General features: G+C 42.2%; 1 protein-coding gene across 1 annotated transcript in view; it reads right to left on the bottom strand.

Moving 5' to 3' along the window:
• The window catches only part of LOC105015224 (seizure 6-like protein), a 33673-nt gene extending 19127 nt beyond the window's left edge, over positions 1–14546 (bottom strand). Inside the window, exon 1 of the mRNA XM_010878203.5 lies at positions 14167–14546. Within this exon, the coding sequence (XP_010876505.2) occupies positions 14167–14260 (94 nt within the window). The 5' untranslated portion in view covers positions 14261–14546. The remainder of the gene's footprint in view (positions 1–14166) is intronic.
• Positions 14547–17186: the final 2640 nt, after the last annotated feature.

The raw sequence follows: 17186 nt of genomic DNA, 5'->3' as shown, positions 1-17186 counted from the left end.
AATTGCCAAGAAACTGAAAATCTCGTGAAACGCTGTGTACTACTCCCTTCACAGAACAGCACAAACTGACTCTAACCAGAATAGAAAGAGTGGGAGGCCCCGGTGCACAACTGAACAAGAGGACAAATACGTTAGTGTCTAGTTGGAGAAACAGACTGAACCTAATGAAATAGTACCCGCAAAGCACCAGCATCAACGTTACAAACAGTGAAGGGGGGACTCTGGGATGCGGGCCTTGAACTCCACTCCCGCCTCAGCCTGTTTCCTCCCCTATACACCAGGTGACAAACAGCCCGTTTATCTCAGAGATTAGATTTCTGGAGAGACAGAGCATATATACGTCTTTAACTTGATATCACAATGCCGTTAATTTAAAAAGGCTTTTAACTACACACAGACAGCACCACTCATTCACTTCTCCCTGTCTCCCTCTCAAACACACACCCCCTCACACCCTCGTGGAGCTGAGTACCACATTATCATGTTCTTGACGCAGTATTCATCACATCACCCCCATTAGCAATGTTTAGCACCGTGCTGTGAGTGACTGTGTGTGTGTGTGTGTGTGTGCGCGTGTGTGACTGTGCTGACTCATTAACAGTGTCAAACATCTCACTGCAAAAGGGTAGAGAGGGAAAAAGGACAAAGTACATGTCGGTGCCTATGTGGGGGGGGGGGGGGGGATTAAGAGAGGGAGGAACGGTCCAGAGAGGGACAAAAGGAGGGAGAAAAATGGGAGTATTAGAGAGAGGTCTATAGAGGGTATTTATGGACATTTAATGATATTTGACATTTGACCTTTAAAACATCCAACATTACTAACTTGAATGGGAATACACAAGAGGAGGTGTGTCTTTGTCTATGCGAATACATTGGTAGAGTAAGAGGTAGACAACTGACTGTTCTGTATCAGTCTGTTAGATGTATTGGTGTCACTGTGAGATCTGATTGGCTATGCTGAGCACATCTTTAGACCCCACTGTAACAATCAAAACATTCCGTAGCAACCAGGGCAACAAACCATGGCGACGCACTGTTAGAATTGCAGTTACACACACATACACGCAAACACGCAGGTCAGCTTGAACTAAGGACACGTCCAGGAATAAGCATTTTAGTCAGATAGGTGAAATTAGGTGAAAGGGGAGAATTTGTTGTTTTTATTTGCAATTTAGGACCAATGACATTAGCACAGCAACACTGTCTACCAGGACTCCCCGGCTGTTCAACACTGGGATTGTGCTTTTTCGTTGCTATGTGGCTTTTTCAGACAACGTACCTGGTACATGCAGCACATATCAGATATATGTTTATTACCTTTAAATAGTGCATAGCAGAGAAAGTGTGATGTGATTAAATCCAGGTACAGCCAGTACACCAACTCAAGCTCTAAGGCTGCAGCCTGATTTGATGAATCGGCTGAGAGATGTGAGCTGATAGGCTGATGCTGACATTGCTGTAAGCGAATAGGCTGATGCTGATAATGCTGTAAGGTGATAGGCCGACACTGATAATACTGTGAGCAGATAGGCTGATGCTGATCATGCTGTGAGCGAATAGGCTGATGCTGATCATGCTGTAAGCGAATAGGCTGATGCGGATACAATTGTGGGGTGATAGGCTAATGCTGATAATGCTGTGGAGTGATAGGCTAATGCTGATAATGCTGTGGAGTGATAGGCTAATGCTGATAATGCTGTGAGCGAATAGGCTGATGCTGAGTTTAATGTTGGCTTGTTTCTGCCATCAGGCCTTGCGGTGAGAACATGCAGCTGAACGAATTATTTCTTCTGTCAGCTGATACACACACACACACACACACGCACACACACACACAGACACACCGGTCGATGCTATCTGTAAATGTGTATTTGAGTCAGGCTTTTGGTTGGCTGGTAAACTGATACAAAGGAAAGTAGAGCAGATATCGAATCGACCAATCAGTAATTACCTTAGAGGAGATCATCAGACAAAGCAAACTCCCCAGATACACTGGTTCAAACACACACACACACAAACATACAGAACTAAAAAACAACCACACTCAGTTCTATGTTGGTCAGAAGCCTTCAGTTGTATATTCACACACTGTCCTCATGCCTCAGAATAACCTGGCCAACAAAATAACCCATCCAATAGGATAGATCACTGCTGACCCCTCTCATCGCGGTCACCCACTGGTCCAAAACGATCCTCTAGCAAGTGGTCAGTTCAGGTCAATCATCAAGCATTCTGGAACTTGATATCTACAGTGGGTATAGAAAGTCACCGCCCCCTTTCAAAATGTTCACCTTTTGTTGGCTTACAGCCTGAAATGAAAACGCATAAAACCTGTCCTTTTCTATCTTTATTCATACACAGTACCCCACAATATCCAAGTGAAGAAAATATCTTGAAATGTATTAAAATTAAAACAGTAATATAAAAATGTTGGATAAGTGAACTTCCCCGTGAGTTCATATTTGGTGGAACCAACTTTTGATTGAAGTACAGCCATGAATCTATTTGAATATGTCTCTACTAACTTAGCACATGTTGACTGTGACATATTTGTCCATTCTTCCCTGCAGAATTGTTCAAGCTCAGTCAAATTGCGTGGTGACGGCAGATTCTCCATGGGATTCAGATCGGGGCTCTGACTAGGTCACCGAAGAACATTCACCATCCCCTTCAGCCTCTGTAGAAATCCTCATAGACCGTTATCTGATATGCTCATTGTATGTAATTGCAAGACAACGTTACGTACATTTTGTACATCCCTATATGTTCTCTATAGAACCATTACACCAAGACGAGGGCTTGGTTCAGGGTTCCAGCTGTAGAGTCCAAGCAAGGCTGTGTGTGGGTGCGGTGTCAGAGACAGGTGCTATACCAACCAGGCATAACCAGTGCAGAATTGCTGATGAACAGATGGCATAATTTGTGCGCTCCTCTCTTTCCCGTTCTCTCCCTCTCCATGCACCCTCACAGGTGTGTACAGTCTGTCGCTCCAGCTGCACTCCCTCTCCTCCTAACCCTCCCACGGCCTCCTCTATCAGTCTATTTATATCATTCCTCTGTACTCTGTCCATCTTACTCCTCTCCTTTCATGGCACCCCCTTTTTCTCTTCCCCCAGATCTTCTCTGTACAGAGAATGTTGTGTAACATGGAGTCCTGACCCACTGTATCAAACTGGCATCCAGCTCCTCCACGCCTAGATTCTGCACGCCCAGTGCCGAGTAACCTTGACGGATAGCTGGAGCCCCGGTGGCTCCCCAGGCCGGTGCCAAGGTTGTAGCTCTGCAAGGCAGCAGGGCTGTGCGGTGAGGGGCAATGCTGACACCCTGCCGTCTCAGGTGCCTCTCCAGAGTGTTCAGTGGAGTTGAGGGGGGGGGGGGGGGGGGGCAGACAGCATCTACATAGTGCGGTGGGACTGCTCAGGAATTGTTCAGGAACTGACACCAGTATGCACGCAAATGACATTATCCATCATTTAGCCACAAACACATTACAGCCGGGGTTGTTATGGGTGTAGCAAAAATACTCGCTCATGAAACTATCCAGTCTGGAAAATGTATCAGCTCTAGTATAAGCGATGTAAAGAAAACATCAGTACTAATATAGAGGACATAAAAGATCCAGTAAACTGGATATAAAAAATTTTACTAAAATGTAGGTCCATGGTAAAGCAGCATGCATTCAATCTCCGGGTACAGAATGTATAGGTGAATGTGTGTATATGTAAATACATTAACATGTCTGTATACATAAATATGTTAATAACCTAGACTTTATGAGGTACTGTATAAGGTACGTATAGGTGAATGTCTGTATTCAGTACGTATAGGTGAATGTCTGTATTCAGTACGTATAGGTGAATGTCTGTATTCAGTACGTATAGGTGAATGTCTGTATTCAGTACGTATGGGTGAATGTCTGTATTCAGTACGTATAGGTGAATGTCTGTATACAGTACGTATAGGTGAATGTCTGTATTCAGTACGTATAGGTGAATATCTGCATACAGTACGTATAGGTGAATGTCTGTATTCAGTACGTATAGGTGAATATCTGTATACAGTACGTATAGGTGAATGTCTGTATTCAGTACGTATAGGTGAATGTCTGTATTCAGTACGTATAGGTGAATGTCTGTATTCAGTACGTATGGGTGAATGTCTGTATTCAGTACGTATAGGTGAATGTCTGTATTCAGTACGTATAGGTGAATGTCTGTATACAGTACGTATAGGTGAATGTCTGTATTCAGTACGTATAGGTGAATGTCTGTATTCAGTACGTATAGGTGAATATCTGTATTCAGTACGTATAGGTGAATGTCTGTATACATAAATATGTTAATAACCTAGACTTTATGAGGTACTGTATAAGGTACGTATAGGTGAATGTCTGTATTCAGTACGTATAGGTGAATGTCTGTATTCAGTACGTATAGGTGAATGTCTGTATTCAGTACGTATAGGTGAATGTCTGTATTCAGTACGTATGGGTGAATGTCTGTATTCAGTACGTATAGGTGAATGTCTGTATACAGTACGTATAGGTGAATGTCTGTATTCAGTACGTATGGGTGAATGTCTGTATTCAGTACGTATAGGTGAATGTCTGTATTCAGTACGTATAGGTGAATGTCTGTATTCAGTACGTATAGGTGAATGTCTGTATTCAGTACGTATAGGTGAATGTCTGTATTCAGTACGTATAGGTGAATGTCTGTATTCAGTACGTATGGGTGAATGTCTGTATTCAGTACGTATAGGTGAATATCTGTATACAGTACGTATAGGTGAATGTCTGTATTCAGTACGTATAGGTGAATATCTGTATACAGTACGTATAGGTGAATATCTGTATTCAGTACGTATAGGTGAATGTCTGTATTCAGTACGTATGGGTGAATGTCTGTATTCAGTACGTATGGGTGAATGTCTGTATTCAGTACGTATAGGTGAATGTCTGTATTCAGTACGTATGGGTGAATGTCTGTATTCAGTACGTATGGGTGAATGTCTGTATTCAGTACGTATGGGTGAATGTCTGTATTCAGTACGTATAGGTGAATGTCTGTATTCAGTACGTATGGGTGAATGTCTGTATTCAGTACGTATAGGTGAATGTCTGTATTCAGTACGTATAGGTGAATGTCTGTATTCAGTACGTATAGGTGAATGTCTGTATTCAGTACGTATAGGTGAATGTCTGTATACAGTACGTATGGGTGAATGTCTGTATTCAGTACGTATAGGTGAATGTCTGTATTCAGTACGTATAGGTGAATGTCTGTATTCAGTACGTATGGGTGAATATCTGTATACAGTACGTATGGGTGAATGTCTGTATTCAGTACGTATGGGTGAATGTCTGTATTCAGTACGTATAGGTGAATGTCTGTATTCAGTACGTATAGGTGAATATCTGTATACAGTACGTATAGGTGAATGTCTGTATTCAGTACGTATGGGTGAATGTCTGTATTCAGTACGTATAGGTGAATGTCTGTATTCAGTACGTATGGGTGAATGTCTGTATTCAGTACGTATAGGTGAATGTCTGTATTCAGTACGTATAGGTGAATGTCTGTATTCAGTACGTATGGGTGAATGTCTGTATTCAGTACGTATGGGTGAATGTCTGTATACAGTACGTATAGGTGAATGTCTGTATTCAGTACGTATAGGTGAATGTCTGTATTCAGTACGTATAGGTGAATGTCTGTATTCAGTACGTATGGGTGAATGTCTGTATTCAGTACGTATAGGTGAATGTCTGTATTCAGTACGTATAGGTGAATGTCTGTATTCAGTACGTATGGGTGAATGTCTGTATTCAGTACGTATAGGTGAATATCTGTATACAGTACGTATAGGTGAATGTCTGTATTCAGTACGTATAGGTGAATATCTGTATACAGTACGTATAGGTGAATATCTGTATTCAGTACGTATAGGTGAATGTCTGTATTCAGTACGTATGGGTGAATGTCTGTATTCAGTACGTATAGGTGAATGTCTGTATTCAGTACGTATGGGTGAATGTCTGTATTCAGTACGTATGGGTGAATGTCTGTATTCAGTACGTATGGGTGAATGTCTGTATTCAGTACGTATAGGTGAATGTCTGTATTCAGTACGTATGGGTGAATGTCTGTATTCAGTACGTATAGGTGAATGTCTGTATTCAGTACGTATAGGTGAATGTCTGTATTCAGTACGTATAGGTGAATGTCTGTATTCAGTACGTATAGGTGAATGTCTGTATACAGTACGTATGGGTGAATGTCTGTATTCAGTACGTATAGGTGAATGTCTGTATTCAGTACGTATAGGTGAATGTCTGTATTCAGTACGTATGGGTGAATATCTGTATACAGTACGTATGGGTGAATGTCTGTATTCAGTACGTATGGGTGAATGTCTGTATTCAGTACGTATAGGTGAATGTCTGTATTCAGTACGTATAGGTGAATATCTGTATACAGTACGTATAGGTGAATGTCTGTATTCAGTACGTATGGGTGAATGTCTGTATTCAGTACGTATAGGTGAATGTCTGTATTCAGTACGTATGGGTGAATGTCTGTATTCAGTACGTATAGGTGAATGTCTGTATTCAGTACGTATAGGTGAATGTCTGTATTCAGTACGTATGGGTGAATGTCTGTATTCAGTACGTATGGGTGAATGTCTGTATACAGTACGTATAGGTGAATGTCTGTATTCAGTACGTATAGGTGAATGTCTGTATTCAGTACGTATAGGTGAATGTCTGTATTCAGTACGTATGGGTGAATGTCTGTATTCAGTACGTATAGGTGAATGTCTGTATTCAGTACGTATAGGTGAATGTCTGTATTCAGTACGTATGGTGAATGTCTGTATTCAGTACGTATAGGTGAATGTCTGTATTCAGTACGTATAGGTGAATGTCTGTATTCAGTACGTATAGGTGAATGTCTGTATTCAGTACGTATGGGTGAATGTCTGTATACAGTACGTATGGGTGAATGTCTGTATTCAGTACGTATAGGTGAATGTCTGTATTCAGTACGTATAGGTGAATATCTGTATACAGTACGTATGGGTGAATGTCTGTATTCAGTACGTATGGGTGAATGTCTGTATTCAGTACGTATAGGTGAATGTCTGTATTCAGTACGTATAGGTGAATGTCTGTATTCAGTACGTATGGGTGAATGTCTGTATTCAGTACGTATGGGTGAATGTCTGTATTCAGTACGTATAGGTGTTCGATGGTAGTAGTGCCAACAGAAATGACTTGGGTGGCTGAGGTCCAAGATTATCTTTTTGGTAACCTTTGACCTGACTGGTTCTAGGTTCATCTGACCTACGCACATCTTCCTCATGCCGGTCTGTTATTTCCTTCTTGATCTCTGTGAACATTCTAGATGTTGGCATCTAATCCCAATGGATACCCTCAGGTACTTGCTAAAAGCATTCCTCCTCCACCTCTTTTGCACTCCTCCATTCCATCTCTCCATCCACAATTAATGCGGACAGTGTAGAGAAATGTCTGAGCTACCTGTTCTTTTATTCATGTTTTCATGCTCAGCTTTAGACGAAAAAAGCCCAGTGATGTGCTGTACCTGTGATGGATGCTCACTTGCTTGCCCGCTGACCCAGACACATTTGTTTTTCAGTCCATGTGAGAACAAGAAAAACAATTCCCTATTTTGACAATCTCCTAACCCTAATCATGACCCTGACCTTAACTTAATCCTAACTTTAAACTTAGTAACCTAACCTGTATAACTAATCTAAATGTAATGTGTAAACCTAAACCTAACTCCTAATGTGTGAACCTAAACCCAACTCCTAATGCCTGAACTTAAATGTAGGAGTTTCGCAGACTGGTGAAACCAGCCCTAGGAGAACTTAGCCTAATAAGCCTAGTCTAGGACTAAAACAAAACAAATCTCCATTGAGCTTGTCTTTTTAATACTAAACTAGGCTTAATCTGGGTCTGTGAAACCAGCCCATAATGTCTTAACCAACATTTTAACACTAAACCAATTGTAAGTTTTACCCAAAATCGAACCCCAAAGCCAGAAATAGCCTTTTTCATTGGGGGGACAGGCAAAAAATATTGTGGGGACTGAATCGTCAGGTTTGACTATCTTTAAGGGAATCTCTGCACACACGCACCCACACAAACACACACACTTGAAAACAGAACAGTGATATCTGTCTCTAGGGAGAAGCTGTCTTTTACTTCTTGCTATGCCTCCTTATCTACTCTCCTCTTTCCAGATTGTCATGGGGGAGTGTTTAGGGAGGAGATAGAGGGATGTAGGAGTGTTTAGGGAATAGATAGGAGATATAGGGATGTAGGAGTATTTAGGGAGAACATAGAGGAATGTAGGAGTGTTTAGGGAATAGATAGGAGATATAGGGATGTAGGAGTATTTAGGGAGAACATAGAGGGATGTAGGAGTCTTTAGGGAGGAGATAGAGATTTGTAGGAGTGTTTAAGGAGAACACTCTCCCTACCTCTATCTTCTGTTCTCCCGCACATGCTCCCATCACTCTCTCCTCTATGCTCTCCCCCATCACTCTCTCCTCTATGCTTTCCCCCATCACTCTCTCCTCTATGCACTCCCCCAATACTCTCTCCTCTATGCTCTCCCCCATCACTCTTCCTCCATTCCTCTCACGTTCTCCTATCTTGTCTAATCTCCTTCCATCTCATTCCTTCAATCTACTGGTAACTGGGGGCAGGCAAGAACGGGAATTGAGATTCAATGATTTCTGAACACACAGACTGAAGGGCAGGTGTCAGTGAATCAGAACTGTTTCTATCACCATGGTCATGTAAAGCTCATTCACTCCTCCGCTCTCACACCTTTCTCTCACGCCTCTCACCTCTCTCAGTTCTCTTTTTCACTCTTGTCTCTCTCACGTCTCTCTGTATTTTTCTCTCCTACTATGGTACTACGTTTTTAATGTTAACCCCATTCTTCCCCACCTCCTCATCTGGTTCTACTATCTCACTCCTGACTGCATTTAGAGATCGTTGCCCTGGGGCTTTAGCTAAACATTTGCTGAATCTTTTTCAATACCACGCAAAGAACCGATATGAGTGGCTCCTCTGACATGACAAGCAGCGATCAATAAGGTTATCTGGTCTTGAATTCACACAGATTAGATCATATTAGAAGGAAGTCAAAAGTACTAAAGGCTACTGCAGTCCAGGTTACTAAACAGTCTTTCCAATGGCAATGCATGATGAATATAAAGCCTAGACAGTTGACTGAGGATGGTTGATGATGCATTTCTTTTTTTTCTCAAGATTAACTACTTTAAAAAACATTGCTGCTCATTGTGAGTTGTTGAGAATCATTGTTGTTTCTACAGACAAATAAGTCTTCCATTATTAACAGTAGGCATTTACTTTCTAAACATTATTTATATGGGAAAGACAAACAGACAGCCTCAACCACCCACATAAATATAACCTCTAGATGGTTCCTAAATGTCAGTACCCATTCAAGTCAGCATTCTCATATGTTACCTTTATACTCCTACTAGACAATTTCAGAACCGTTAACTGGTCCATACCTTGTATATCATGTTCATATTACAGACCACAACCAGAAACTTTATAAAACAAGGCCAAATTATGACTTGTTTTAAAAAAAAAAAAATCTCCCTCAAGCCCCATATGGGTTACATCCCCATTACTTCAGGTAAGGCAAGCATTTTCATGAACACAGCATTTTCATGAATACAGCCCGTCACACTCTCCTTGTAGCTCTCCTGCACTCTCCCCACCTCCTCTTCCTTGTTCCAACTCAATCTACATTATCCATTATGGTATTATGAATGATGACACCATCCTGACCACCTTTGATCATTTCACAGAAATATCAGTTATACTGCTAATAGTTTATGTCATCAATTCGAGTCAACCTAATGGATGATGTCATCAATGCCAGTCAGTCATATTCCCGACAGCTGGATCTATCTGGCAGCTCAGGTTACGGGAGAGAACACACTGTTGGTGTGTAATCTATCTTACAGAGGAATGTGTGTGTGTGTGTGGATGGATGGGTGGTTGGATTTAATCTTTCAGGAGCACTGAATTGGGATAATAAAATAACTCAATCAATAAAATCTTGTTTGTGTAGACCATTGTACAAATGCCTGAGTCACCAAGTCCATAAAAAGTACCAGGAACTCCTCCACAGAGCACCAAGCCACAATGACCAAGCACTGATAAGGACATAATCATATAACATCTCTCTCTCCCTTCCCCTCTTCCCTCTCCTCTTCTCTATACTCCAGATCAATCATCTGTTCCCATTTCTAAAACTCCCAACAGCTCGGTTTCAATCAGAGTCATGACTCGCGTGTTCCAAAGGCCAGATGAATCAATAGCTGAAAACTGGAACGCAGCAACAAAGAGCCAGAGGTATAGTTCCAGCAGGATGGATTGATTTTACTGTCTTACTGCCATGATGGACTTTTCCACAAAACCATCTCAGAGACGACAGATGGAGAAAAGTAAAAAAAAAAAAAACTCACAACAGTCAGATCCACACTCAGTTTTGACGGAATCTTTGTTCTATAGAAACCATTCCATTTAGATGCTTTTGAAGTGCACAGCCTCCACATGGGTCTTTGACCCTGCAACCCTCTGCTACATTCTGAGTCTGGAAACTGTCCTCCTGTTAATCTCTCCCAAAGCTCAGAGAAGGGAAGAGCCTGAGAAATTAACAAGACAAATGTCTTGTATGTTTATTTAACATCAAGCAGACTTAGCTATCAGCGTTCCTCTGACTAGTGCCACCTCTTTATAAAACACAGTCTCTGAAACGGGACCAGGCAGACTCTTCAATAGGACTTCAAGGGAAGACCAGGGGAGCATTCTGATAGTTGTGATGAGAGATGAAGCTTTGAAGCAAAAAGAAGATAAAATATTAACTGTATTAAACACTCGGCTGGAAACCATCTGATAGCGTTAATCCACTGAAACCACAAGCTCAGCTCATAGTGGTCCACTTTAAAATGACAGTTAGTGACAGTACTGAACGGGTCCAGACAGAATTGGCCTACAGAACCGATACCTGTGCACAAACCATTGTGATTTTCACTGATCCTAAATTTAAAAGCTACAATGGCTAATGGAACTGCATATTTTGGTCCTTTTTAGCACAATCCAAAGGTTGTGGTGACTGGTACAAGAACATAGCATGGAGAGGAACATACTTTGTGTGGTTCTGTGTGTGACACATGAAGGGTGTACAGGCTGGTCCACTTGGTTAGAGGAGGGGGAGGGGTTACGGCACAAAGTTACTATCCCACCACCCTCCCCCCCAAATTAGAGGCTGCGCTAAAGCCGGGAAATCATGAAAGCACAGACACTTAGTCGGGCCAACAACAAGAGGAAGGAAAGGCCAGGAAAAGAGAGTTCACACAAAACCCTGACAGTTCAATCACACCACCCAAGCACACACATAGAAAACAGACACACACACACACACAGGCCGGGTTCAGAGCAGCTCAGCCACACAGTTAAGCTGCTGTTTTAATTGCTTCTATTGTGGAACAGTGTGAGCAGCATCCCTACAATCCCACAGTCAGCCAGAACTGATAATCCTGGACTCACACACACATAAGCACACTGTTTTGATGTCCAGCTAAAATATATGCATCATTCAGATACAGCAAAAGGATTCCTAGTTTTCCAATAATAAGGGGTTAAACGACATCTTTTGTTGGCTGTTCCTGTTGAAAAACAGGAAGAAGCTAGGAGGGGACTCTGAAGAGTGAGCTAAAATTATGGATGGTGAGGTAAAAATAAGAATTGATGTGATGAGTGGAGAAAGAAGAATTACGGCTGAGTGAGTTTTACAGAGGAGTGAACAGACAACCTGCCATGTATAGGAGAGATGGGAGAAGAGGAGAGGAAAGAAGAATAGGGGAGCTGATAAGAAAGGAGAGAAAATAAGATAGGAAAGAGGAGAGTAGAGAAGAATAGAGAAACGGGATTGGTTGGACTTGACAGCTTCTATCTAACGTTCTCCAGCGAGTTGTCTTTCTCAGAGACTAAAACCTTGTTTCCTAGATCCTTTGTAGAAAACCAATCAATCAATCAAATGTATTTATAAAGCCCTTTTTACAACAGCAGTTGTCACAAAATGCTTTTACAGAAACACCCGGCTTTAAACCCCAAGGGGCAAACAACAGTAGTTTTGAATTTCAGTGGCTAGGATAAACTCCCTAAGAAGGTCAAATTTTTGGAAGAAACCTAGAGAGGACCCAGGCTTAGAGGGGCGACCAGTCCTCTTCTGGCTGTGCCAGGTGAGATATTAGGAGTCCAATTGGAATAATTAATAAATGCATGTGGGCTAAACCCAGAGCCTATTTAAATTTAGACTAGGTCAGAAAACGAGTCTTTCAAAAACACTGGTCCCCCAGTCAATTACGGTGAGTAGCTAGCCTATGCTTTTTTGCCCTTCTGCGTCACTACAGAAAATCTCTGCTAAACATACAATCAAAATGTTTAAGGACCAGGACCTAAAAAACATACCTAGGCCACCAGTCATTAATGTGTTGTTATGGTGTTCTACCTTTTTGCATCACAGTATTTACAGAAGATCTCTGCTATAATCAAGATGTTTAGGCTAGCTAGGTAGTATTTATTATTACTAGTGAAAACTTTTCAACACATCATTGTCTTTTAAAGCGTACACTTTGGCTGGCACTCCATGAATTCCTGAAAGGCCATACATTAGTTAAGGATGCACTACATCCCCGTTAAATCAAAGTTAGCTTATATGAGTATGCATATGTGATTTTTGAATCAGTTTGTTTAATATGTGACTACATGCTCAAATTGTGGATTCAAACCGGAAAATAACTAATATGTCGGCCTTTAAAGGCAGGTTACGCGGAGATTGGCATATAAACACCATTTACAGTAAATGTTGTAATCAGCTCTATCTGAAATTGTCTTTAAAAGCCGCAATGCCTGTAAACCTCTTTCGGGTTGAATCCACCACTAAGTGCAAATAGGCTGATTCTGAAGTGCAAATTGAGTAGCATTCCTAGCATATAGTACTCCACCTCTGCCTATTTGCAGCCAGGTCGGTCGTCGTTTTGTAAAATTATAATATTACGTTCGATTTTTATGAAGCTAATCCGAGAGCAATGCTACTTTTCTCTGAGACTATATGGCAGCCCAAAGAGTGGGTGTCATGTGAATAGAAAACAACTATTGTAAATTAGCTATGCGACAGAACACAGTTCTAATAGGATATAATAAAACAGTTTATCAACACGTGGCAAAACACAGAATCGTTGATTATTAGGAGATGAACTGGCCTGGGTTAGAGAGGGGGGGGGGGGGTGTAGGAGAAACCAATGTAGATTAAATCGAGAACATCGGCAGCAGAGAAAGGTTAGTGTTTGTCTTACATTCAGTTAGCAGCGGCATAGTGGAGGGTGACAGATAGACTGTAGCCTGACAAACACTCTCAGACAAACACAGTGGACTATTCAATGTGTTCAGCACCTTTTGGTCGAAGGGCGCAGATTATGCTGCAGCAACCTAACAAATTTCCGCATGTTTTGTAAGCTCCGAAGTCACACACAAACGCCAATAGGCTTCCAACAAGCAGAGGATTCATGGTCATTAACAGAATCCCGCACAACTATGTGCTAATTGCCGCGTGTTGTACTCTTTGTGCCTCTCCCACGCGTCACGTTGTAGGCTATTCCAGCCTGAATAACAACAAGCTCTCTCATCAGGACCACAACAGTGATAGGTCTAGCTCGTTGACTGTTAGCGTTAGCTCCTCTAGTCTAACATAAACCTCCAATGTAATTAAAAGTGCTAAAAACACATTATGTTACCACCTATAGGCCAAAAATTTACATTCGTATCATTATATTAATTGAAAATGCGGAAAAATATTACATTCGTCTATTGCCTAACACAGCAGCAAAATGTAGAAACAGACAAACCAAAGTTGTGTCCTCTCTGGATAGGCGCTACCGAGAGCCTCAAACAAATCAACGCATCCCATAACGTTAGCGTGAAGAAAATACAGGCGCACACAAACCCCCCCCCCCCCCCCCCCCCCCCCCCACACACACACACACAAAAACACCAATCGACCAGAAAGTTAAACCAGGCATCGTTACCTTGTGTTTCTGCGCTGACACCAGTCCAAATCATACAAAAATAAAGACTGAGCAGCATTGACAGGGCACCGATTCGAAAACGACCGGGTGGCATGGCTCCACACAGCCAGGCAGAGCCGGTCCGTTGAGAGAGAACTGTTATCCGGAGATGCACAAGCAGAGTAGTTTGGCGTTCGGTAGTCTACACGGGGGCGACCGATGTGCTCGTGCCGCAGTGATGTGACACGCCGCTTGTTTTTCCTCCTCTTCTGTCAGCTCGCGGTGAAGATCAGCGTGGTGGTGGTTTCTCTGCGGTCCGCATGTCATGCCTTTCCTCGCCTGAACGCCGCACTGTGCGGTGTCTCTTCTGCCTTTGCTGATCTTTCTGTCCTCATCGCTCTACTCCCATCTCTCTACCAATCTGAAAGCATCTCTCTCTAACACGCAAACACACACACACACACACACACACACACAGTTAGCTAAATAAATGGGGACACCAAAGTTGACTGCCTTTAAGGAAAAAGCATATCCCTAACCTAAACCCTAACCTTAACCTAAAAAAATAACACTTATGCCAAAACGTAATCTAGCCTTAATGCCTAACCTTGACCTGTAGGCCTAATGCCTAACCCGATTTATAAGGCCAGTTCGAAAACTTCAAAACAGAAACTGCCTTTTCAAATGGAGACAGAATGAATCTCCCCATTAGTCATTTTGTTCTGATTTAACTACTGTTTGAGGACATTTTTGACCTTTTTATATATAGCTAGGTCTGAAACACATAAACCAACACACTTGACAAATTGACAGATGGTGCTATTCTGGTTTTGACACCAAAACAGAAGTTGGCTAAAGCTCTTATACAATTGAGAGCATACTTCAAATACGTAGCTCAATAATACATGTATTTAAGGGGTGTCAAAAAAGTTTGCTCGCTGCATTTGGTCTTTTAATGGTCGCGCTTCAAATGTTTTTATCTTTCTATAAATTAATCTACAGACAATAATGCACATTATTGGAGGAATTCACAACTCTTCCTAACTTTCCAGCTTGGGAGGCTACTGCTGACAACCTGATTTATTGCATTTCCATAAATCAAAGGGGTGGTCTACTCAAAATCTCACATGAGCTCCATCCCTGCCTTGTCAGTGATTGGAAATTGCAGCCAGAAGCCGCTTTTCATCATTATGTGTGTATGTGCGACAACATCACTCGAACCTTCGGCATTCACCCAGCCAAATGCCAGTATCCATGGCGATGCCCTAGAGTGCAAAACAAGGAGCAGATTAACGCAGAAAACAAGAGTGAAGACAGACAGAGATTTGTATTACACTGGAAATGTTGGGGTGTTGATTAATAGATACAAATACAGACAGATAGATAAGGTGCTGGAGATAGATTGATAGAAAGTGTTGGGGGTTTAGTATTGAGGATTTATGCAACGCCTCATTAAGGACCACAACAGCTGTCCCACTCCGCCTGCCCCTCTCTTAGTACCCAGTCTCCAACCATTGCATGCAGCAAGTGTAGAGAGAGAGGGAGAGAGAGTCAGTGGTGGTCTGAGGAGCTGTCTGGTCTTGAAAGAGGATTGTGCTCTGTAGTGTGCATCACTGCATGCATATACACACACACACACACACACACACACACACACACACACACACTCTAAGCAACAGAGTGGAAATGGGAGGACAGCAGGCTATTGAATGAAGAGAAGCTTTGTGGCAAGAACACCCCTTCACACACACCCACACACACACACACACGCACACTCTAGAGACAGCAATGAGCCTGTCGTCTTACAGTGACAGGGCTGCTAGATTTACATATGAATCATGACAGCAGAACCACTAAGACATCCTCTTCTCTTTTCCTGTTTCTCCTCCTTCTCTCCTCCCCTTTCCTTCTCCTCTCCTCTTCTATCAAGAGCAAATTCCCGTTCTCTCCCACTTCTCCTTGAAGTGTCACTCATTTCCTATTCCCACTCCTCCTAAAAGCATGCCATAAAGTCCAGATATAGTTTTTAACCTTATTTTAAAATGTAAATATGAGAATGTATTCTCATGGATAAAAACGACTGGGGAAGCAGTTAAGGTAACTGGGTGAGGGACAGAACAGTTATTCACCTTGCCAGCTCAGTGATTAGATGAGCAACCTTTTGGCTTCTGGTCAGATGCTCCAATTCTCAGGGTTATTAGACTTCAGTATAACACACATTGGATAATGTTATATACTATGTAGTGTAACACTAAATACTCACAGGCCTCAGCAGGGCAACAGTGGCGTAAATATGGTGTCTCTGTGCCTTCTCAACATGATGCACAGAACCGGGGTTCTCTCTGTCCCGGATGATAGAGGAATAGAGAACAGATTGAATTGCAAAGGATGAATGGCGGCACAGAAGGACCATATCCTAACCCTACCCTCACTGTCATTATCCTATCCTCTCACTCCCTCTATACCCTCACTGTCATTATCCTATCCCCTCACTCCCTCTATACCCTCACTGTCATTATCCTATCACCTCCCCCAATACCCTCACTGTCATTATCCTAACACCTCCACCCCTCTATACCCTCACTGTCATTATTCTATCCCTATTGCTCTATATCCTCACTGTCATTATCCCCCGTACCCTCACTGTCATTATCCCTTCCTTCTGTTTCAATATCCTCACTGTCATTATCCTATCACCTCCCCCCTCTACTGTCATTATCCTATCACCTCCCTCCCTCTATACCCTCACTGTCATTATTTTATCCCTATTACTCTATATCCTCACTGTCATTACCCCCCGTACCCTCACTGTCATTATCCCTTCCCTCTGCCTCTATATCCTCACTGTCATTATCCTATCACCCCCCCCTCTACACCCTCACTGTCATTATCCTATCACCTCCCCTCATACCCTCACTGTCATTATCCTATCACCTCCACCCCTCTATACCCTCACTGTCATTATCCTATCACCTCCCCCCATACCCTCACTGTCATTATCCTATCACCTCCCTCCCTCTATACCCTCACTGTCATTATCC

This window comes from Esox lucius, chromosome 14 (assembly GCF_011004845.1).
Source record: "Esox lucius isolate fEsoLuc1 chromosome 14, fEsoLuc1.pri, whole genome shotgun sequence".
In the NCBI taxonomy this organism is placed as follows: Eukaryota; Metazoa; Chordata; class Actinopteri; order Esociformes; family Esocidae; genus Esox; species Esox lucius.
The sequence above is the reverse complement of the archived record's forward strand: the minus strand, read 5'-3'. Positions and strand labels throughout refer to the sequence as shown.